The sequence below is a fragment of the Lutra lutra genome, chromosome 6 (assembly GCF_902655055.1).
Source record: "Lutra lutra chromosome 6, mLutLut1.2, whole genome shotgun sequence".
NCBI lineage: Eukaryota > Metazoa > Chordata > Mammalia > Carnivora > Mustelidae > Lutra > Lutra lutra.
Genome location: NC_062283.1, coordinates 146,123,896 through 146,148,059, shown reverse-complemented (window position 1 = coordinate 146,148,059; position 24,164 = coordinate 146,123,896). Strand labels below are relative to the sequence as shown.

General features: G+C 39.8%; 1 protein-coding gene and 1 pseudogene across 3 annotated transcripts in view; one reads left to right on the top strand and one right to left on the bottom strand.

Annotated features, from left to right (window-relative positions):
• Positions 1-8,444: 8,444 nt before the first annotated feature.
• The window catches only part of WTAP (WT1 associated protein), a 28,205-nt gene continuing 12,485 nt past the window's right edge, over positions 8,445-24,164 (bottom strand). For 2 of the 3 annotated variants that reach the window (XM_047733332.1, XM_047733331.1), the window contains exons 4-8: positions 22,379-22,437; positions 20,215-20,342; positions 16,440-16,618; positions 11,135-11,289; positions 8,445-9,703 (exon numbers count right to left, since the gene is read on the bottom strand). In XM_047733332.1, coding sequence (XP_047589288.1) covers positions 9,120-9,703; positions 11,135-11,289; positions 16,440-16,618; positions 20,215-20,342; positions 22,379-22,437 — 1,105 coding nt within the window. In that variant the 3' untranslated portion in view covers positions 8,445-9,119. Of the gene's footprint in view, positions 9,704-11,134; positions 11,290-15,397; positions 16,223-16,439; positions 16,619-20,214; positions 20,343-22,378; positions 22,438-24,164 lie in introns of those variants that run through there. The other variant, XM_047733333.1, reaches the window with a different exon arrangement.
• Positions 18,369-18,475, top strand: LOC125103452 (uncharacterized; annotated as a pseudogene).

Here is a 24,164-nt window from a genome sequence, read left to right as displayed (position 1 = left end):
GACAGTAATACCCCACGTTCAACCCAGGACTCAAATCCCACTGGCGAGAATGTGGCTACTAATCCTGACAGCTGCAGGCCTGCAGGCGGTTCTCTGTGTGCTTCTGCTCTGGTGGCTTCGAAAGCGCCTCTCCATTTTGACCGGGCGCCAGTGATCATCCATTCATTAGGGGTTAACTGGGTTCTCCTCTGGGCAAACACTTCTCCGTGCCTTCCTGTGGGGTTGGCACCACTTGCCTTATAATCATGCTGGCAGATCAGCTCCAGCGCTGATGTGTGAGGAGGTCGGAGTGTCTTAATCCCACAGACAAAAGGATTTCCTCCAGGTAACAGTTTGGAGAAATCTGCAAAAAGCGGGTACATGGAGCAAGCCGGACCACTCGTATTTCAAGCCCTTTATGACTTCCTCTTACCCGGCAAAGCTCAGACTTTCTCAGAGCTGTCTAGGACCTTAATACCCACCCCTCCCCCACCCCTTCACTTTTCAGCCTCCGGTTTGGGTGTTTTCTTCTAGACACACCCCACAGTATAGCCCACCCTTCCAGAGACAGACCTTGCCTTGTCTCCTCTCTAGCCCTCAGGGCAGTGTTGGACCCACAAGGGGTTAATGCATTAATAAATATTAATGAATTTTCATGATATTATCCAAAAGCTTTAACAATCCCCTAGGGTTGCCTAAGACCCCATATAGAGATTAGAGTCAGCCACAGATACGGAAACTTAAATATTTGAATAATAATTGGGGCAGCTCCCTTGGCAGAGTGTGCAACTCAGTCTCTGGGTTATCAGTTCGAGCCCCACATTGCGGGTAGAGATTACTTGAAAATAAAATCTTAGGGGCGCCTGGATGGCTCAGTTGGTTAAGCATCTGACTCTTGGTTTCTGCTCAGGTCATTATCTCAGGGTTGTGAGATTGAGCCTCGAGTTGGGCTCGGTGAGAGCACAGCATCTGCTTGAAATTCTCTTTCCCTTCCCCTGCTCATGTGCGCCCACGGGCTCTCAAATTGTTAGGTCCTTTATTAAACGAAACAAGACTGAGACAAAGTGAAAGTTATTTAAAGCTTTATTTTATGATAAGTATTAGAAGTTAGACTGATCGGTCAGGGGAATGAGACTGAGACAAGGTGAAAGTTATGCAAAGCTCTATTCTATGCCAAGCATTAGAAGTCAGACTGACTGGCCAGAGCAGTGATTGATTCCCAACATCCATTTTACTCTAATCAATCAATCTTAGCCCTGGGCAATGGTTTCAGAATAGATACGTGACCCAGAAGGGTGAAGGGAAGCTGGCTGGCTGGGCTCTGGGAACAATATTCTCACTTCTAAGAAACAGGAGGATGGATCCTTCTTTCCTTTGGACAGTGTCTGGATGCGAGGCCTTGAGCAAGAGGGGAGCCAGTATTGCTGCTTTGCTAACAGCACACGGGGGAAGAATGAGGTACAAACAAGTCAGCTGTAAGAGAATGGAGGCAGGGGACAACAGCTGGAAGGACTGTGTCTGAACAACTCCTCAATCCCGTATTTATTAGATACAAGATAACAAAGGAGAAGAAAAGAAGTTTATACATTAGCCATATGTCTAGTAGGTAAGCAAGGAGGAATGTGAGTCATACGTAGGTCACAAGTTTTAGAGGTAAACGAAGTAAACAAGAAAAGCAGGGCATGTCTGGTCCAGCAGCATGATTCACAGTTGTGCAAATGCACTTAAAGGGGTAACTGTAACAGGAGGCTTTCTCCGACAACGTGGGGGAGACGACGATAAAGGGAAGCGGCCGGCGTTCCAGCTACTCGGCTTCCAAGACGTGTATCATCCCCTCCACTAGAGGCCTGCTGCTAGGACATGTTTTTCTCAAGGTCATCTTTTTTTTTTTTTTTAAGATTTTATTTATTTATTTGACAGAGAGAGATCACAAGCAGGCAGAGAGGCAGGCAGAGAGAGAGGAGGAAGCAGGCTCCCTGCTGAGCAGAGAGCCCGATGCGGGGCTCGATCCCAGGACCCTGAGATCATGACCTGAGCCGAAGGCAGCGGCTTAACCCACTGAGCCACCCAGGTGCCCCTCTCAAGGTCATCTTTAAGTATGCTTGCGTGACCAGGACAACTCCTCATTGGTTAAAGTTATAGTTTAAGCAGTGTATTATTCTGAAGGACGGTTACAAGCATGACCCTTGGCAAGGCCAACACACTGAGGACAGCAGAACAGAGATGGAGAGAGTACAGCCTTTGAGGGCATCTCTCTGAGGTCAACCCAACCCAACCTGGTCAACCCAGGTTGTCTGAATCCAACCTCTGATTTTCCAACTATGTGAGACAAATATTCCTCCTTGTCCAAGCCAGCTTTAATTAGACAAACTAACACATGCCACTGAGAGCATCCTGATTTATCCACACTGAATTCCTGGGAGGAAGGTAAGATTTCTGGATATGGGAGGAAGGAAAGGGGTTTCTTGGCAGGCAGGGCAACCTGTTGAGAACACTAGGACAAGAGAAATTTGTCACAAGGTTGTGTGAGGGAAGCTGCTGCCAAGCCTCCTCCTGAAGAGCTTTCAAGCAGATTGAAAACTCATTAGGCCCTAGGAATGGATATTAAGACTTTGCAGAGGTATGCGGACGGGCCAAATGAACCGGAGAAGACAGCTAGAGCATTGGCCCCGCAGTAGGAATAGCTTGGTTAAGTGTCTTCTTTGGAAAAGGTCCTTGGTCTGGAATAGTGATTACCAGCAGTCCTCCCTAAGAATTCAGCAGCAAATCTAAGATCCTTCTGTCTGAACTGTGTTCCCTGTTCTGAAACATACGAGTTCAAGGAATGTACGGAACTTGTGCCTTGGCTTCATGCTCTGTTCTACCGCGGTGTCCCCTTACATCTGAGGCTACTCAGTCTCCTTTGTGGGCTTACTTTGACTGCCCCTTAATATTTTCCCCAGGTTGTTACTTTGCACCAGCACTCTGGGTAATACCCGCCACTCCCATGGCTTCAGTTACCCCTATATGCTGATCACCCTGAAATCTCTCTCATCTAGTTGTCTCCTGAACAGATGCCCTCTCCATTAAAATCTCCCAGAAGCACATCAAGTTTAACACATCTAAACCAAACTCATTATATATCCACCTCTTCTAGCCTTTGTTTCATCTCTGTTCAAAATCTCAGGTGTAACTTATCTCCTGTCAACCAGCCTACTGGGTAGCAAGCACTCCACTAAGGCATCACTTCTTCCAGGAAGCCTTCCTACCTCCTGCATTTGGTGCCCATTGCCATCATCTACCTAACTTGTCTTCTTACCAGATGTTAAAATTCGTAGTTTCATCCTGTCGCCTCTAGTAGACTACATAAGCTTTGCAAGATCATCTTGTTACACTGTGTTATGCATAGCCCCTAAAACATTGCAGGAATTGAGTATGAATGAATATAATGTATTCTCTATGCCCAGTGCCTAACACAAATGAATATGAATTTATTCTTCTGGATGCAAGGAATGTATTCAACTGTTTCCTACCTAGAGGCTCGATCAAGAACCAAGTTAAGAGCAAAACCGAAAGGATACTTGCTTGCTTCTGTTGAGGGGCTACACAGCATCTGTGGCAGGGGGTTCGTCATTATTGTAGCTCATCAGGCTCTATTCAGAGCTCTGTATGGGCCAGAAAGGAACGAAGAACAATAAATAGGCAAAAGTAGAGCATCATTTTGAAAATGGCATCAGATCTACAGTCATATGCTACCTAGGCTGGTGGAGTGGGTGGGCAGCCACCATCATCTCCAAGTGCAAGTGAGGGGCCACGGCTACAGCAGGGCTACTGTGCCAGTTTCTCCTGAAGGAGCCTTGCAACCATTCTGGGTTAAGTTTCACAAATAGGGTTGCAGGAGTACTGGCCAGATTTAAGCAGGGAGGTAAATTCCCACAACCTCCCATGTAGCAAACTCCCCGGTTAGTCTGGAGGGAGCAGTGACTCAACACTGTGGACTGGCCACAGCTGGTTTGCGGTGCACTCCTGACAGTAGTGGGAGCTCCATTCTTTCCTGGCACACATCCCCCATGGTGGCTCCAGATCAAAAGTAACATTATCCAGGGTTGTAAGAAGTATTCATTATAACCACGGGGATAGACGAACTCCAAGGAAAGAGACAACAAAGGAGGGGGCAATGGTCTAGAGGACAAACTGCTAATGAAAAATAAAGAATATCTGAGAGAGGGGCGCCTGGGTGGCTCAGTGGGTTAAGCTGCTGCCTTCGGCTCGGGTCATGATCTCAGAGTCCTGGGATCGAGCCCCGCATCGGGCTCTCTGCTCAGCAGGGAGCCTGCTTCCTCCTCTCTCTCTGCCTGCCTCTCTGCCTGCTTGTGATCTCTCTGTCAAATAAATAAATAAAATCTTTAAAAAAAAAAAAAAGAATATCTGAGAGAAAACTGTGAGAAAGAATGGCTTTGCCTTATGTTTGATGCAACTGATGCAACTCATTTGATGCAACGGAGCCCTCTAGCTTCTCAGAAGCTAGAGGGCTCCGTTGCATCAAATATAACTGAGAGGCCAAGGAAACAAACATCTAGAGAGCCCTCTGCACCAAGCATGGTTACGTTTGCTCTCATTACAACCTTCCCGGCAGCAGCATCCACTGAACCTTATGTGAAGAGATGGCAACTGGTACACCACCCTCCCGTCATGCCAGACCCTCATGAAATGTTCTCATCCCTCTCGTCCACAAACTGGTGCATCCTTCCAAAGTCAATCCACTTCTAAGACTATTCTTAACTAAAGCCTCCTACTTTAGCCAGCATCTTCAACTATATATTCAAAATTTTTATAATTTGCATTTTTCCCCATCGCCGCATTGCTGGTTCATTTGGCTGTTTCCAGCTCCTACGTGTTTGGCACAGCGACCATTCAAACTGCTTGCGAGATGTCACGCTCAGCTCCAGCAGTTCCTCCTCCTACTCCAGCGGATGAGACAGGAGGACACAGCACCAAGCCTGGGCTCTTGGAATCAGATACGATTCTGCTGCCAGCTCTGAGGTGGGTACTGTCCCGGAAGCTTTGATGACAGCACCTAAAGGGCTGACCCAACATTTAGCAACCCTTGGGGGATCACTTAACCTTTTGAAACTCATTTTGTTTTCTGTAAAACACCCAAGTGCCTCCTATCAAGGGGGTGATAGTGAAATTGAATATAAAGTATGTGTCAGTTTCTGGCATTTTGTAAGTTTTTTTTTTGTTGTTGTTTTTACTATCTTCATAGTACAAATATCCCTGGAATGATGCTAAAGTAGAGACATTGAAACTATCTAACTTTTTGGGTTTTATCCAAATCGACTGCCCTTAAAATTAACCTTCTTTGGCAGTACACTCAAGCTTTTGCCAAATGGTGGGGTTCTCAGTTCCAGGAGTCATCTAAAGAATGCCTCAGCACTCCCACTCGCCCCACTTGAAGAGAAGTAATACACTTTTTTTTTTTAAGTTTATTTATTTATTTATTTGACAGAGAGAGATCACAAGCAGGCAGAGAGGCAGGCAGAGAGAGAGGAGGAAGCAGGCTCCCTGCTGAGCAGAGAGCCCGATGCGGGGCTCGATCCCAGGACTCTGAGATCATGACCTGAGCCGAAGGCAGCGGCTTAACCCGCTGAGCCACCCAGGCGCCCCAGAAGTAATACACTTTTAACAGCTTTTCACTATTACATCCAAGACATCACAATCCATTTAAAGTAAGCTTCTTTTCTATCCAATAATACAAATTTATATTTGAAGTAGTTTGATCAAGGGAGATGGCCTGTCATCAGGACTGAAACTTTGAGATAATAGTAATGCCTAATATCTACTGAACAGTCACTCTGTGTCTGGCACTGTCATAAGCGTTTTACATGTATTAACTCACGTAATGCAATTTACAGGAAAAAACTGAGCCACAGACAGAGAAAGGAGTTTCTGCAGGCCATAAAGCAGGTTAAGTGGTAAAGCCAGGATTTAAATCCATTAGTTCCAGAGGTCACTCTCTCATCCTGGATTATGACTTACCACCTCTCTTATCAGTCATACTAGCAAAAAAAGTATCCAATTCCAAAAATGAAGAATACTCTGTACAATCCAAAGTTCTCTGCCCAAGTTACTCATCAACTAACACAGATACAACAGAAACTTGAAAATTGGTAATGACATACAACAGGTCTACATTAAATTTAGTCATAAAACTTCTATCGCTTGTTGAAAATTTCCTATTGTACACCAAAGATTACAGAACATAGAAGGAAAGAAATTCCATTTTTGTTTAAACTGGGCAAGTTAAAAAAGGACATACGTGAGAAAAACCAAAGTCAAAAGTACTTCATAAATCAAGGGAATATTTAGCATTTTAATATACACCAAATCGTTAAATTATCCTAAATAAATGTATTTAAAGTTGTGTAGGATCTATTTACTTGAGACTACAGGAGAGGCTAATCAAGAGTCGGGGAGGGCAGTATCTTAAACACATCAATGAAGACAAGATATATCTGTATGCCAGTTAAACAAGCAAAAACTCAGGAGGGCACCTGGGTAGCTCAGTCGTTAAGTATCTACCTTCAGTTCAGGTCATGTTCCCAGGGTCCTGGGATGGAGCTCCGCATTGGGCTCCCTGCTCGGTGGGAACCTTGTTGTCCCTCTCCTACTCCCCCTGCTTGTATTCCATCTCTCGGTCTGTCAAATAAATAAATAAAATCTTTTGTTAAAAAAGAGGACTTGGGCACCTGGGTGGCTCAGTGGGTTGGGCCTCTGCCTTCCGCTCAGGTCATGATCTCAGGGCCTGGCATCAAGGCCCAAGTTGGGCTCTCTGCTCTGCTCCCCACCCCCGACCCCTGCCTGCCTCTCTGCCTACTTGTGACCTCTGTCAAATAAATAAAAAATCATAAAAAAAAAAAAAGCTATTTTTAAATAAGCTGTACCTCAGTTTCAAGTATCATAATTCCACTTCTGAGGTGCCCTATGTTACAATACCTAAAACAAGGAAGTATTTTGCTTCCAGCATAAATCACATTTCATCTCAACCACATATACGAAGAGCTACAGATTCTAAAGCCATTCCATACCATAGACTTTGTTTAAAATCAGACAATGGGGCGCCTGCTTGGGTCAGTCCTTAAGCGTCTTCCTTTGGCTCAGGTTATGATTCCAAGAGTCCTGGGACTGAGCCCCACATCAGGATCCCTGCTCGGCGGGAGGCCTGCTTCTCCCTCTCCCACTCCCCCTGCTTGTGTTCCCTCTCTCGCTGTGTCTTGCTCTGTCAAATAAAAATCTTAAAAAAAAAAATAAAATCAGACAATGAAGCAAACTTGAGTCAAAATCATTTTCTCCTTCATTTTAACACCCCACAGCCTTACCGGTAGTATCAGCAGACATATTATAATAGCAGTGGCCAATGTTGTTTTTTGTTTTTGTTTTTTAAAGATTTACTCTAGAGGAAGAGCAAGTAAGCAAGCGAGCAGCAGGGAGAGGGGCAGAAGAAATAAATTCCAAGCAGACTGTGGTAATCGCAGAGCCCAATGTGGCACTTGATCTAATGACCCCAAGATCATGACCTGAATGTGGCCAGTGTTTTAAAATGAACATCACTGGGGCCCCTGGGTGGCTCAGGCGATTGAGCATCTGCCTTCGGCTCCAGTCGTGATCTCAGGTCCTAGGATGAAGCACTGTCAGGCTCTCTGCTTAGTAGGGGGCCTAGTTCTCCCCCTCTGCCTGATGCTCCCCCTGCTTGTGCTGTCAAATAAAGAAAATCTTTTTTTTTTTTTAAGATTTTATTTATTTATTTGACAGAGAGAGATCACAAGCAGGCAGAGAGAGAGGAGGAAGCAGGCTCCCTGTTGAGCAGAGAGCCCGATGCGGGGCTCAATCCCAGGACTCGGAGATCATGACCTGAGCTGAAGGCAGCGGCTTAACCCACTGAGCCACCCAGGCACCCCAAATAAAGAAAATCTTAAAAAAAAAAAAAAATCACTGACTATACAGATGCCCTAGTTACCTGAAATCATTTCGCAAAAATAAATCTACTTTTCAACTAAACACTAATACGTAACTATTCTTCTTTATACTTTTCTTTATATTTAAAATATTTGAGTATTTTATAATTATTTTTACAAGTCAGAAAAAACATTTATAGTCCTAAATTCCATGTTCATTTGAAAAAAAAAAAAAAACAAAGCATACTTGTTTTTAAAAGATTTTATTTTTTTAAGTAATTACTATACCCATTGTGGGGCTGTAACACACAACCCTGTGATCAAGAGTTGTACGCTCCACTGAGCCAGCCACACTCCACAAAGCATACCTTCCTTAAAAATTAAGTGCACAATCAAAACTGATGCGTGAACTTAAGCTTCACCATTGTGGTATGTTGAAGGATGAGGAGTAGAAACTCAGCTGTTCAATGAAGAGAAGTGACAAATACTAAACCTATAGATACAAGCAAATAAAAAAACTAATGCAAGTGGTTACAATAAAAATCTTTATTTAGGTTTGGTCAGTACAGATAAGATATACTGGAGTCACAGAGCAATATGCATTAACAGGATACAACAGTTCATAAAAACTGAGTAACTATGCACACAAATTTCTTAAACATTCAGTCACCTAAAGAGAAAATGCACAGATGTATGGTGGAAAAACTGTATCTAACACTGAAACTACTATAGGACTCCATCAGCAAGTCCAACTTTTAGTGATAAAACTACTGTACTGGGCAAACTTGGCAGTCATAAACCCACATCTACTACTCTAACAAGTCTGAATGTGCATAAGTATACTAACAGCATGAGTAAGAATGCCCTTACACAGCACAGGTTCTAGGAGAGACACAGATTCATACAGACATCATTGTGTTATACTTTAAGGAAAGATTTCCATTTACAACTTCACATTAACTCATATAAAAATAACTTGACCCTACACAAAATGTCCTTTTAGCAACATTCAAGGTAATTAACTGTTACAATTCCAAAGTGGCAGAGGTATTGAAGCAAAGAAGGGGAAGGGAAAAAAAAGGGGGCGGAGGAAAAAACCACACCCACAAAAAAAGGCAAATTGTGACAAAAAGTATGCGTTAATTTTCTGGACAGCATCCTCTCCCAAATTAAATGACACTGTATAAAAATTTGCTGGAAAAAATATTACAAAACTGAACCCTGTACATTTACACTTGAGTCCAAGCCATTCTGAACGTGGCGGGAACCCGCAGTTCGGTTACCTTTCCCACTCACTGTTTTCTCCTCTTGAGGGTCATGATTGGAGTCTGTGTCATTTGAGTGGTGTGTGAGAGAGTTTTCACTGCCCGTGGGAGAGTCTACACTTTCATACCCCGCACTGAGTTGATTTACGTAACTACTACCTCCTCTGCCAGTTCTCTCCTCTGAGCTGTTGGAGGCCTTATTACCATTCCCTGGAGAAGAAGGAAAGTCATCTTCGGCTGTGTCCCCCTCCCTGTGAAATGCAGACCCAGACGTCCTCTGCCGGGAGGAACTGCCATTACTTGGTCCGTTGGCCAGTCGACTGCAGTCTTTACCTGTGGCCTCTGCCTGTCCTACAGGCTCGGAAGATGTAGTCCTGCTGGTACCTGGGGCTGGAGCTTGAGGCTGCTGCTGTTGGTACTGAGCCAACTGTTGGCGAGTCTCTTTCAGTTGTTGCTGAAGAACTAGAATTGTGCTCTGCATACCCTCTACTTCTTCGTCAAGTTGAATGATGAAGTCATTCAGTTCTGTGCAAAGGAGAGTCAAACCTACTTTAATATCTCTTAAACATATTGTACTTTTTAAAGATTTATATTTTAAAATATTAGTGTCTGTCACAAAGCCAGATAGTCAATAAATGTTTAAGTGAATGAATATAATTCTGAAAATCACAAAACATTTTTAATTTTTTTTGGCCTGGAATTTAAAAAATAGTCATTGAAGAATGACTGATGGGGGGGGGCACGCTTAAATTATCTTAAAGCAACCAAGTTAAAACTGATTCAAACCATTTAGCCATATATAACCGATTATAGCCCCCCAAATCCACTCAACATGTTTACCTGTGGGCCCACATGCTGGTCCCCTTCCTCCTTACCCCCCCAGCCAGTGTTTGTCTCAGCTCCACAGCAGGTCTAGCCCTAGGGAGCAGTGGGTCCTCTAATCTAACACTCAAAAGAGGCCCATGCTATAATGAAAACAAAAATCAGAGAAAAATCACTCTTGAAAATTGATAAAAAACACATGTCCATTAAGTCCTTAAAAAAAACGCTTGACAGAGGGTAAAGTCCTTCGCTACTACACAAAATCTCCTAGTCACTATGTTAACAAATACTAAGAGCTAATAACTATCACTTTGAAAAGGTACTTTAAAAGGTATTCTATTGATTGATCTTTTCAATTGTCAAATATATTAATTTCCATTTATTTTGAAAATTTATTGGACAGAGAGCAGAAGCAGCAGGATCAAGAGAGAAAAGCAGGCTCACCAGTGAGCAGGGAGCCCAATACGGGGCTTGATCCCAGGATCCTGGGATCATGACCTGAGCCAAAGGCAGATGCTTAACTGACTGAGCCACCCAGGCGCCCCTTAACTTTCAATTTAATTTCCAGAGTTCGGATATTTTAGTTACTATTCATCTTCCACAAAAAGAGAAACAGAAGGGACGCAGCTATACTTGCCCCCCAAAAATGTGGGGAGGGCAAAAGGGGCAGACAGTTCAGTTCAGTTTATCTTTAGCAAATTTAAACATTACATCTTATTTACTAAACAGGACCATAACAGGTACAATTAATTCTGTATTTTTAGACCACTGGATAGCCTAATACTTTCAAGATTTACACTCAGAAACTGGTTAAATGAAGATAATCCCCTTTTAAATATTGAATATAAATTTGTATATGTAATGCCTTAGTAATAAACAGCCTATCTTTCACCAAATTCCAATGCCCCCAAAACCAAAAACTTACAAAATTTGTACAATAAACAAGAGTGTGCGTGGGGGGGATCCACTAAAATTAAATGGCTTTGCTGAGTCAACTGGAAATATTTCATTTGTAATTTTTCAGACCCACTGGCACAGATTAGTACATACAGAACCTCATCTGTAATATTCATGCCTGGCAAGGTTTTTTAAAGCCAGTGCAAAGTTAACCAAACTTTCCAAAAAACCCCTTACCATCCTGACTGCTTTTAAGCTCCTCACTATATTTCTTCTGTAAAGCCAACTCTGCTTCAAGTTGTGCAATACGTCCCTGGGACAGCTGCCTTCCAAGCTCTTGATTCTCCTGGATAAGCATTCGACACTTCGCCATTAACTTTTTGCCTGTTTGGCTGCAAAGGAAAGAGCCATCCATCACAAAATGAAGACAAGTGTCTACAACCTTGTTTGCTTACAATTATTACAGCAATAGATGTAACACGTACAGAATGTAACTGTCACAGCAGATGCCTCCCTATAATTACCATCTTCTTTTCTGGAACACGTCCATCTTCTGCATTTCAGTATTTTGCCAATACAGCAGCAAAAATAAACCCTTAACAAAAAGTACCCAAATGGCCACACCTTCTACTACACTAATAATGGATTCTGATATCTAGTTTCATCCCAAATTATCATTTGAAATGGAAACAAGCTAGTTAACTAATGCAAACCTCAGATATACTGATATTAATAAAACACTAAGGTACTTAACTTCATAGAACAGGAAAGTTCTTGAAAAGGTAAAAGCAGTAACGTAGAATATATTTATTGTTGCTAAAGTAGCATTTGATGAGGGTGCCTCTTCACAGGCAGTTGTCATAAGAATGTTTATTGCAGTAAGTGAGGCATATTCAGTAATTGTTTATTTAGAGACTTTTAACAGATTTTTTTTTTTTTTTTTTAAGAAATCTCTACACCCAACATGGGGCTTGAACTCATGACCCTGAGGTCAAGACTCACATACTCTACTGACTGAGCCAGCCAGACACCCTTAAAGAAACTTTTAAAAAAGAGCCTTAAGATTATTTCCATCCACTAATCCCTCATTTTTTTTGAATTTTATTGTCCTTTTATCATCTGTGTAGATGCAGTTAATTTTTTGTCCTTTTTCAGCTAATATGTTCTATCGTGGTAGTCTTCATTCCCCTCATTTTTTTATATACTTTTGAGCTGTCTTAAACTGTAACACAAGTTTTTAAAAATTTAATATTGATATGTGGTTAAGATTTTATTCATGTTATAAAAGATTATCTTTAGAACAGAAAAATAAGACTAGGGTTATTTGTCACAAATAATGCAAATATGTTAAGTATCTGCCAACTAGGAGCACCAAACTAGGAGCACCAAACTTTCCACAAATTAGTTACCAAGTATTAGTGCAACCTTCTACAGAACCTACACACACATACACAGCAACGGCAAAAATGCAATCAAAAGCCTTGATAACAGTCCTTAATGAAGCTTAGGTCTTTTCTTTAGCCTTAACAAGAGAAATGATCACTTTTAAAGGGATCTGATTACATAATTGTGATCTGACCTGATACTTGAGTAGGGACACCCTGATACTCTAAAAAAAAAAAAAAAAAAATTTTTTTTTAAAGTAGGCTCTACACCCAGCATGGTGCTTGAATGCACGACCCTGAGATCAAGAGTCACATGCTCCATCGGGGACAGTCTGATATTCTCGTGATGGCATGAAGTTCAGAAAGATCTAACCTAACTGGTTAAAAAATTTTTTTGTTGACACTTTGTTCTTTTCTTCACTTACTAGGGCTTTCAATTGACAATGTATTACTTCAGATGCAAGGCCTTCCAAATTAAAATGAGAGCATTTTGTAACTAATTCTCATTCTTTCACTCAGTGTTGTAAAATAGTACATATTTTTTAACCCATAGTAACCCATAGTACATATTCTACCCTGATGTAATTCAAGCAGAAGTTTGTAATTTAAATTTATTTGTTGTACAGTAAAACCTGGTTACTGCTGCTCAAAGCAGCCTCAGGTGAAAGCACTCGCTAAGGGTTTTATTCTCTATATGGCAAATTTATTTACGGGTGTTCTTGTTCATTGCAATTGTAGCTCCAGACACCTGCCCTCCCCACCATTTCCCATTAGCATCCTCACACTTTGGCCTCAATGAACATGAGTTTAGAAATCCCATGAGGAGTTCAGAGATAGGTACCACTGTCAGGCAGTGGCACTCCTCCCACCTTCCTGTCCATGATCCCACATTTTGTTTCCTTACAAAATCTATTTAGCATTAGTGTTTTCCAACTAACCTGAAAATCCTTCTATGTGAATTTAACAGAGATTAGAAAAAATACTATAAAACCAATACATTAATTTGTGACCTGACTTAATCTCATATAAAGTATGTCATAAACTGAATGCAGAATTTTTCATTCCTAGTTATACCTTTTCACAAATGCCTGTTCTAAGACAATCCTATCACTTCTAAAATTAGTGATCATTCAAACAAGTCTTAAGAAAACTGTTCTTTACACATTTTGTCATTTTATCATGTCATGTAGTAAGATTTATGTTGTGTTCATCACATCCCCCAAAATGAGAAGAGTTCAATTACAAGTAACTGTCTTTGGAATAATTTTAATTACAACCCTCCCAACCCATTCCTAAAATCAAATAACTCCAAAGAAAATATGAAAGAAAACACTTTGAGAGAAAGATTTATAAAAAAGAACAGACGCTATACATTGCTTTCCGATCACAAGGAAGGGGGCTAGGATATCTGAGAGGTGTACACACAATTACCTAAATGATTATAATGCAAAACAGAACTGTCAAAACAACTGAAATAGATTGCTCTTAAATACTCTTAAACTATATTCACTGTTACATGTATGGGATATCTTAACTAAAGCAGATTAGATAACTCAATCTTTCTCTTTCAAAATTAAAACAGAATAGGAAAGTGTGTGGGAAGGGCCCACAACCCATTCTATTTGAATTGTTCCAAACACAATACTGATTGAGCACTATTCTGTTTCAAGTTAACGATGTATTTATCATACCGTTTATAACCTATTCTTTACAGAACAAAAATCCATTTACAGGTGATTAAAATATATTATGATTTATTAATACAAAGAAAATATTATATAACCATTAAAAATGAAGTAATCTAAATGTACTTAAAAAAAACTGCAAGGGATAAAATGTATGGTGGTGATGTGGGGGGGGGAGGACGCCAAACTTCAATCATCTATGTTACGTATGTTCACATTTAAAATCAATATATATAAGATGACTGTATATGCATAGAAATTATCTTGATGATACCCAAGAAATTTAACAGTGGCTACTGCTCTTAGAGAACAGACTGGGGAAGGAAAGGTCACATCCAGGAGTGACTCTCACTTTTTGTCTCCATCTTTCTTCATGTTGTTCCAATTTTATACATGAGCATGTATTACCTTATTAAAAAACATTTTAACAGTAAGAAGAGGAAAACCCACAGACCTCACAGTGACTCTTACCTACGTGGCAAAGAAAGATGCTGGCTAACAAATCTGAGTACATGTTAATAATACATTTTATGAATTATTTCTTGACCTGCTAAAAATACGTAGGCCATTTCTACTGTAATCTTAAATGGCATAAAATATAAACAAATGCCTTAATGTGGCAATATAAGCTAATTTCAAACAGATTTGGTTACTTACCCTCCAACCCCACAAATAGTGAGAATTTGAGAAGCGGATTTCTTGCTGTAAAGTCACACAAACCACTTCTTCAACCCACCCTCTGCCCCACAATCAGTTCCCTAGAGCACAAACATACAAGATACTTACAATTGATTTGAATGGTTAAGAGAGAACTTAAGTCACCCTTGTTAAAACTGCACTTAAACGTTGGGACAATCTGGAACATATATCTTCCACACATCTTAGACTCCATTATCACCAAGTGAAAATTCGCACTGGTGACTTATAGAATGATCTGACGAAAAAAATTCACCTCCACGATTGGATGGAAGCATGAAGAAAATAATGCCTCATTTATCTAAATGATTAAATGAATTTGCTAGAAATGATCACTATACCTTTTTTTCAATTCACAAAATATCTCACTTAGCCCAGCCCACAGTTCCAGTACATGAGTTCCCCAATCTTCTGGCAGGCACCCTGTGAAGCTGTCCCACATTAATTTCTACTTCAATATCCTGGGACAAGGTGTCAAAAAGTAAGAAGTGTCAAGTCTCCTTGTCTTTTACGATACCAGCTGGAAAAATGTAGGTCTTTAAAAATGAGACACGGAGCCTTTTCCTTCACTTTGATGAGCACAGCAACAATTTTTCCCAAAATCAGTCTGCTCTGCACAGCCCCCGAAAATCAAAACGTTAAAAGTACAACAAAATCATCATAGTATTCCTTGAACTTAAAAAAAAAAAAAACAAAAAACAAAAACAAAAAAACAAAACAAAAAAAAACAACTATTTCAAGGCACATTTAATTTAATATCAAGAGTGCAATACAAAAGCCCCAAATACAATGAAGGAAACACATTCCCCCATTAATACCAACGACAATGCTCTTTCAACATGTGCCTGTTGAATGGAATGGGGATTTAATTTCACTACTGAAAAAAAATAATGCAGTGAGTCTCTTCACAGCCAATATCCTTATACAATCTAGTAGTGAAATGAATGTTTATAATGCTTCAAACAGTTTCAACCTGCAGTTTGATACCACACCTTTTTGTTTGTACAGTCCTCAGTAAGATGATCTACAGCAATAGCAACCATTCAAAGAACAAACCATTGATTAAAACCGCATTGATTTAAGGCTCAATCAAGTAATATAGAGCCCCAAACTAAATGGTTAAATATATGAACTACTTGTATTGAAATCCCTTATTTCTCTCATGACTATTAAATTGGTTCTTAGCAAATAAACTCTTTAAAGGCAAAATTCACCTCATTTGAGTTTTGACCCAGAAGTTCAACAACAATCACGAAGTCCACAGTCTTATTGGCAAAACTGATATACAGTGTCTCTAAGTCACTATGCTCAAGGTTAAGAGCGATGCATATTCCATTTTTACATTTTACTGGAATTTTACATGTTCAATTCATGATTTTAAATCTCTAGGTTTTCATTCCTCCAAACTGTCTGAAGACACAGTGTGCCACAGACTTAAGACTTCTGTTTCTCTCTCTATTTTCTTCAAACAGAAACATTTCTCAAGTGTCTACATGTTCTAGAAGGGGAATTTTTCGGAGGCGGCCACTTCTTCGGAATAGTCCGACGCCATCAGGCCTCTGAAGCAAGGGGAGGGGAAGAGAAAAAAGCTGAAACACAAGGTTCATCTGGTAAGTTTTACATTAACCATTACAAGCTGGATAGTATAAGAATGTGGCTTTTTTGGCTCAAAAAGTCTGAGTCTTGGTGTGGAAACGAGTACTTGGCTGTCCCACCACAGCTTTCTCGTAGTGGGACTGTCAGGGAAGTCTTGACTGGGGAGTATGATTTGTTTACCTATCAGGCGTAAACTTCCAGGCACTCAGTTCATTTTGGGCTTGTTCCAGTTTGTCTTTAGTCTGTTCCAGTTCACCTTTCATTTTTAGGAAAAACAAGTTGATCGCTGGGTCTACCATTGTTGATCTCAGTTGGGCAACACTAGGCTGCTGGACTTGCTTGAGGTACTGGATTTGAGTCTGTACAAAGCAAAAAAACACAATTACTACCAAATCAAAGAAAAATATATACATAGGAAGGTGGGATAAAATCCCTTTCGTTCATAGAATTTACCAACTTGTTAAGTCCTTCCCTCTTTGAGCTTAACATCCTCTAGGAAAAGTACAAATTACAAACAACTATTTAAGGTTATCCATGTAGGAATCAAGGCTATGATTGCATTTCCATATATGGAATCTTTAAAGAGGCTACATCCCACTTTGCAACCAAAACGATACCCCCCGCCCCCAAAATTCAGTTATATTTACTAAAAATGTTGATACCCACTAGAAAAAAGTCATATATAAAATATTATATAAATAAGAGTACAGGGAGGGGTGCCTGGGTGATGCAGTCGATTAAGCATCTGACTCTTGGTTTCGGCTTAGGGTTGTGATCTCAGGGTGATGAGGTCAAGCCCCACTGAAGTTTCTCTCTCCCCCTTTCTCTGCTCTGCCCTACTGTGCACTCGCACTCTCTCAAAGTCAGTCTTAAAAACAGAAAAAAATACAGTGGTTTACTCTTTCCAGTTCGTATCTATGGAAATTATTCTATGTATAAGTCTTCTAAAAATACACCTAGTTGTATCACACTGTACTTAAAATACATATCTGTATTTCCAAATTTAAAAATACATAATACTTATATTTATGTAAGTTGCCATTACAGCATTATAAAAGCACTGTTAAGTCAAAATAAAAGTATGTATTCCATTTTTCCTTCTGAGTGGAGCTGAATCACAGAATTGTATAGGTGGAAGGTGCCTGATCAAGTCCAAACTGCTTATTTTTGAAATTACATAAGCTAACTGTCCAAGGATACAGTTAATTCAGTGCCAGAACTTTGACTAGAAAATAGTTCTCAAGCCTCCTGACTCCCAATCTAGGGCTTTTTCCACCACACCACAACCCCACTACTTACATATGAAACCTTCAATTTCCACTTCAGTTGTATTACTTACTAGCACACTAAAAATACATTTCTAAAATATGAAATACAGTTTATTAGCATTAAATGCATCACTTTCTTCACACCCACAGTAGATTTGGTTCAACATCCTGCTACACACTAAGGCTTAAATAGGATTAAAGTTAATTTATAAACTGCTAATTTCTACCATAAATTTAAGTAAAAAATACAAATATCTGGATTGGGAATATATTTACTGTTTCGCTGAGCAAACAGAAGTAATTTTTATTTAGCTTAATGAGATTTTCTTAAGTAACTCATCTTAAACAAAAAACTACAACTGTTTATTCAATGTAAGACCAGTTTCGAAGATAACCGAATAGGGATAAAGCATGTCATGGAGTTATATACACCACAGGCTGGGATCCCTAAAGAAAACACAACTCTACAACACTGACATAGTTAGTATTTAGGCTTACAAAGTGAACTGCTCTCATCTGCACATATAATCTTGCCCTTTCCTTGTGTTTTTGCTCCTGCTGCCCTTTCTGCAAAACCTTTCTCTGTAACTGAAAATGAGTTGTTCAGCTTATCTGTGCAGGGAAAAGCTGTAAAAAATGTGACTAGAAATGGTTAGGTTCTAGTTCAAATAGCCTTAAAAACCTGGGATGAGAAGACAAAGGGTGATAGAGCATCACCAAAGGCTCTGATCAGGCACGATATGATCAAAACTGCCAGAGTGTATATAAAATTGCTGGAGAATCACAGAGTGTATCAACAGCATACACTGTCTAGGTAAGTGTTAAGAAGTCTAAGGACTATGTGTTGTTTGAAAGGAGCATCCCTCTTGACAAGGATCCAACAGGCCCTCAGTCCTGACATAGGGGTAACATTGCCATCCACTGCACGGTATCTAACCATCATTAAAAAAAAAAAGAAATGAACTAGGAGAGCAAGAGTAGGACTCAAGAAGAAAGAATTCAAGAGACACTGGCGCTATGAGATGTAACTATTGGCACAATCCACTCACACTCTCATCAGCAGTCAGCCCTTTGAAAGTAAGACCATCCTTTATGTGTGACAAGCATCTAGCAGAATGCCATGCAAACAGACACCTAAAACTGGGTAGAATCTAGAATCCTTAGTAACAGAAAAAGAAAAGAATTAAAGAAATGTGAAACTCTAGAGACAATGTGCCCACTCCATTAGATATGAAAATCTAAGAGGGAAAAAAAATTTCTTTTGAAGGGATAGAGTGGGTATTACAAATAAAGAAAACTATATTCAAACTACTGGGCAAGACTTCCTAGAACCGTATGTCCAGATTAAAAAAATAACCAAAGGCTGGGATGGTCAAGAGTTGAAATTGCAGAAAGTAAAGGTATGTGATTACTGAGAAAAGTAATTTTAAGAAATAAAAGGACTGTGGGCACCTGGGTAGCTCAGTGGGTTAGGCCTCTGCCTTCGGCTCAGGTTGATCTCAGGGTCCTGGGATTGAGCCCCGCATCTGGCTCTCTGCTCAGCGGGGAGCCTGCTTCCCCCACCCCCGCCTGCCTCTGCCTACTTGTGATCTCTGTCAAATAAACAAAATCTTAAAAAAATAAAAAATAAAAGGACTGTGACTGAGCCCTAAAGAGCACTATATTGGTGAGAAATGAACTGGGAGTAAGACTGTGTCCCATATATTATCAGTCTCCAATGACCAGAACATTGCCTTCTGCATTAGATTTAATAAACAATGTATCAGACCAACGGAGATTACACAAAAGAATTCAAGCAAATTTCAGATTTTTGGGGTGCCTGGCTGGCTCAGTCAAAAGAGCATGCAATTCAGTCCCTTGGGTGGCTCAGTCAGTTAAGCGTCTGACTTCGGCTCAGGTCACGATCCCAGGGTCCTGGGATTGAGTACCACATCAGGCTCCCTGCTCAGCAGAGTCTGTTGTCCCTCCACCCTGCCCCACTGCTTATGATCTCTCTTGCATATAAGTACATAAAATCTTAAAGAAAAAAAAAAAAAGCAAGCATGCAGAGCCCCACATTGGGTATAGAGATAACTTTAAAGAAATAAATTTTTTTTAAACCTCAGATTTTCAAAATTAGAATAGATAAAACTACCTCTACTTTACATATATGTAAACACTAATAAAAAAAGAACAGATAAGACTACTGAAGATAGCATATAACTGAACCTAGACTCAACCAGAGCTGAATGACCAAATATGTCACTGGACTTCAGATCCATGTAGACATGGCAAATACTACAAATGAAAGCTGTAACATTAAAAGCAGATATGGAAGAAGTTACTGATACTAACAAAAAAATTTTATACACAGAGAGGTCAAGACAGAAGAGAAAGAAGACAGTCCACTTAGCCACGAGCAAGTGCTTCTTATACCCTCAGGCATCAAGAAAAATATCTGAATCGATATACTAACTCTCCTATCATGGAAATTTCAGAGAATAACTTAAAATTTGTAACTTCTTGGCCAAAAAAAGTATTTTTAAATCCAACAATGGGGTGATCTACCAAAATTTTAGCATAATTATAGTTTAAGAGATATTCACTTATAACATTAAGTTTGTAAAATTAGCTAAATACCAATACACGTAATAATGCAGACTAAAATCCAATTCCTCAAAAAGACTTGAAACATCTGAAATACTTACAGTACACTCTTGCATCTCTTGCTCCTTGGTTGCTAGTCGCATTACAAGGATGTTTTCCCTGCGAGCAGACTCTTGTTGCTGTTGCTTTAATTTTTCTTCAGATTCCCTTAACCCAGTGACATCATTAGCTGATGAATAAAGAAAAAAAAGTTCCAGAATATTATGAAATATAATTTCAGGATCAAAATGACATACCCAAAATAAAGTTCTGACTGCCTTTATCAAGAATAATAAAAACAAAGGCAAAAAAAATTCATTGAGTCTTTTGTTTCTATCCTACTTTTATAACAAAGAAATTTGTTCTTGATCATTAGTGTTTTTAGGAGAGAGTGGTGTTAAGAGGTTTAAAGCCACCTAATACTACGTAGAATTATGTTATTATACAATCTACCTCCAACAGAACACGGGAACTTAATTATCTGTATCTGTCTATACCATAGTGTGTCCACAAAGTGCTGACTATATTGTTCATAACCTATCTGATGAAAACATGCCAATAACTGCATAAACAATTATCACTTAAAGCATTCACCATATTGGGACACCTGGGTGGCTCAGTCAGTTCAGCATCTGGCTTAGGTCATGATCTCAGGGTCATGAGACTGAGCCCACATGGGACTCAGGTCTCTAGGAGGAGTCTGCTTGAGATTCTCTCCTTCTCCCTCTCTCCCTCCTTTGCTCAAGCACATGCACAGGCACTCTCTCTCTACAATAAAATCTTTTTTTTTTTTTAAGATTTTATTTATTTATTTGACAGAGAGAGAGAGATCAGAAGTAGGCAGAGAAGCGGGCAGAGAGAGAGGCAGGGAAGCAGACTCCCTGCTGAGCAGAGAGCCTGATGCGGGGCTCAATCCCAGGAGCCTGAGATCATGACCTGAGCTGAAGGCAGAGGCTTAACCTACTGAGCCACCCAGGCACCCCTAAAATAAAATCTTAAAAAAAAAAAAAAAAAAAAGAAAAGTTTCCAGGGCACCTAAGTGGATCAGTTGGTTAGGCAACTACCATCAGCTCAGGTCATGATCAGGCCCTGTGTCAGGCTTCCTTCTCAGCAGAGAAGTCTGTTTCTTCCTCTCCCTCTGCCACTCCCCCTGCTTGTGCTTGCTCTCTCCCTCTCTGAGTCGGTTAAATAAATCTTACCAAAACAAAACAAAACAAACAAACAAAAAAAACAAAAAACCTTTCACAATATTAATACCTATAGATTATAATATAGTCATATAGTAATTGAAATTTCAGGGTATTAAGCTTTCTGAACTTGGAAAACAATACTGCTTTGTATACTCACAAATAGTATATTACTGCTAACTCAGTGAAAAGTGACAGAAACTAAAATGGTTTGAAATTATTAAACTTTGTTGGTATTATTTTTCATCAGGTTTTGAAAAATCTGTATATATGTGCCTATACCCTACTGTTACACATTAAACTCTCAGAATTTATCCTGTGTTGCTTCTATGTATCTCCTTTCTTAAACTAATAACTCATGCTTCACTTCCAATTCTTCTGTGGAAAGACTTATGGACACATCAAGGAAAATTTCAAGTAGTTGTACATTTCCTCATCTCTACTCTCAGACACCTGTATGTAATTCTACTAAAACAATTATGCTATTATACAATTATTATATATCGGTCTTCCCCAAATGACTGGGTAGGAATTCCTCAAGAAAAGGGATCAGGGTTCATTCATCTATTTCATAGCAGCAATAAAAGTGAGTGCTTGGGAGAGTTCTTTAACAAAATGCTTCAATGAAAATTACAATTGCTTAGGCGAACCTAGCTGGCTTAGTTGGATGAGCGTGAGACTTTTTTAAAATAAGATTTTATTTATTTATTTGACAGAGAGACACACAGCTGGAGAGGGAACACAAGCAGGGGGAGTGGGAAAGGGAGAAGCAGGCTTCCCACCACTGAGCAGGGAGCCCAATGCGGGGCTTGATCCCAGGACACTGGGATCATGACCTGAGCCGAAGGCAGAAAGAAGCTTAACGACTGAGTCACCCAGGCTCCCCAAGCTTGACTCTTGATCTCAGGATCATGAGTTTAAGACCCACACCGGGTGCAGACATTACAACTGCTTAGTAAAACCAATTACCCTGTGTCTATAACAAAAATCTAAAAGGAGATATTCACATAATCTTTAGGAAGGTAAAACTCAAACTTACAATTAAGATCTGTGTACTTGCCCTCCAAAGCTTGGACATATGCTTCATATTGTTTCCATCTAGTACAAAGATAAATTTGTACATTAGTTGTCACATTAATACTCCCAGAAAAATCACCACACCTAAACTTATAAATTTAAGTAATGACAAGAATTTCACTATGATTTTTAACCAATAATAAAATTAGCCACTTCTTTATTCCTTCTCAACTTACAGGAACTAGGTAAAAGAAAATACAGAAAAAAGTATCCTCTGCTGAGAATATACCAAGTATGCTCCTTTGGGTCACTTCACACACCTTACAGGACTTTGTATCACTGAGTCTCAGCACGATGCCTTGATTACAAAAGCGAAGTAAAACTTACTACTTTCAAATATACTGTCTACCTCAAACAAATGGCACCTAAGAAACATGCTTAATTATCAAGGACTAAAAGGTTCTTTATCTTAGCTCTTTCATGAAAATACCATAAAACCGAAGCAGTGGTTCAAAGCAGTATTTATTTTTGTCTGTAAAAAAGGGAGAATATACTATTTTCCAGGACAATTCTTTAAACACCTACTTGGCAGAAACAATCTGCATAAACGACGTATACTATCTGAGTATGAAGGAATCCTTCTTCCTTGTTATATTCCTCTACCCTCAAAATACAGGCTATGCTAGAGCCTGGTGATTACTGTTGAAAACAAGGTCTCCAGTCTTATGTTTAAGCAACTTACAGAAAGTAACATGCCCTGAATGTCTGCTATCCTGCTTCCTGAAAAACCTATGCTTTTCAGCTGCTCTTCCGTTACAGCTATCAAAATTTACAGTTGATCTGTGAACATGTAGGGTGGGGGCTTAGAGGTGACAAACCCTATAGTAAAAAATCTGTGCATAACTTCTGACTCCCCCAAAATTTAACTACTAATAGCCTACTACTGACCAGAAGGAAACCTTACTGATAATATAAACACTTAAATTACACATATTTTATGTATATATATTATACACTACATTCTTACAATAAAGCTAGAGAAAGGAAACATTTAAAAAAAAAACGATATACACTTGAAGTACTATACTATACAAAATCTGCACATTAAACGGACCCACACAGTTCAAACCTGTGTTGTTCAAGGGTCAACGTACCTCTGATTTTAGAAAATCTTTCTATAAAACTTCAATAACTCTGATAACTTTGCTATGAGATGTATTAATACTATACCATAATAAAAAAATTCCCATAATACCAAACTAATCCACCTTTTATATAAAGACTGTTCAATCAAAGGCATGCTTTTTTAGGATTTTATTTTTTTACCTGAGAAAGAGAGAGAAAGTGCGCGCACGCGAGCATTAACAAGGGGTAAGGGTAGAGGGCGAAGCAGTACCCCCGCTGAGCAGAGAGCCCAATGTGGGACTTGATCCCAGAACCCTGGGAGCCAAAGGCAGACGCTTAACAACTGAGCCACCCAGGCACACTGGCATGTTTACTTTTATGGTCCCGAGGACACAAAACAGGAATTTCACTCAGTGTTTGGGATGAATAAAGGTCTTTTGTGGAGGCTAAATTAAGATCTATTTCAGGAATGCCTGGATGGCTCAGTCAGCTAAGCGTCTGACTCTTGGTTTGGCTCAGGTCATGATCTCATGGGCTGTGGGACTAAATCCTGTGTAAGGCTCCACTCAATGGGGAGTCTACTTGAGATTCGCTCTCTCTTCCTTGCCTCTTCCCCCACTCGTGCTTGCTCTCGCTTGCATACTTTCGCTCTAAAATAAATCAATCTTAAAAAAGGAAGAACT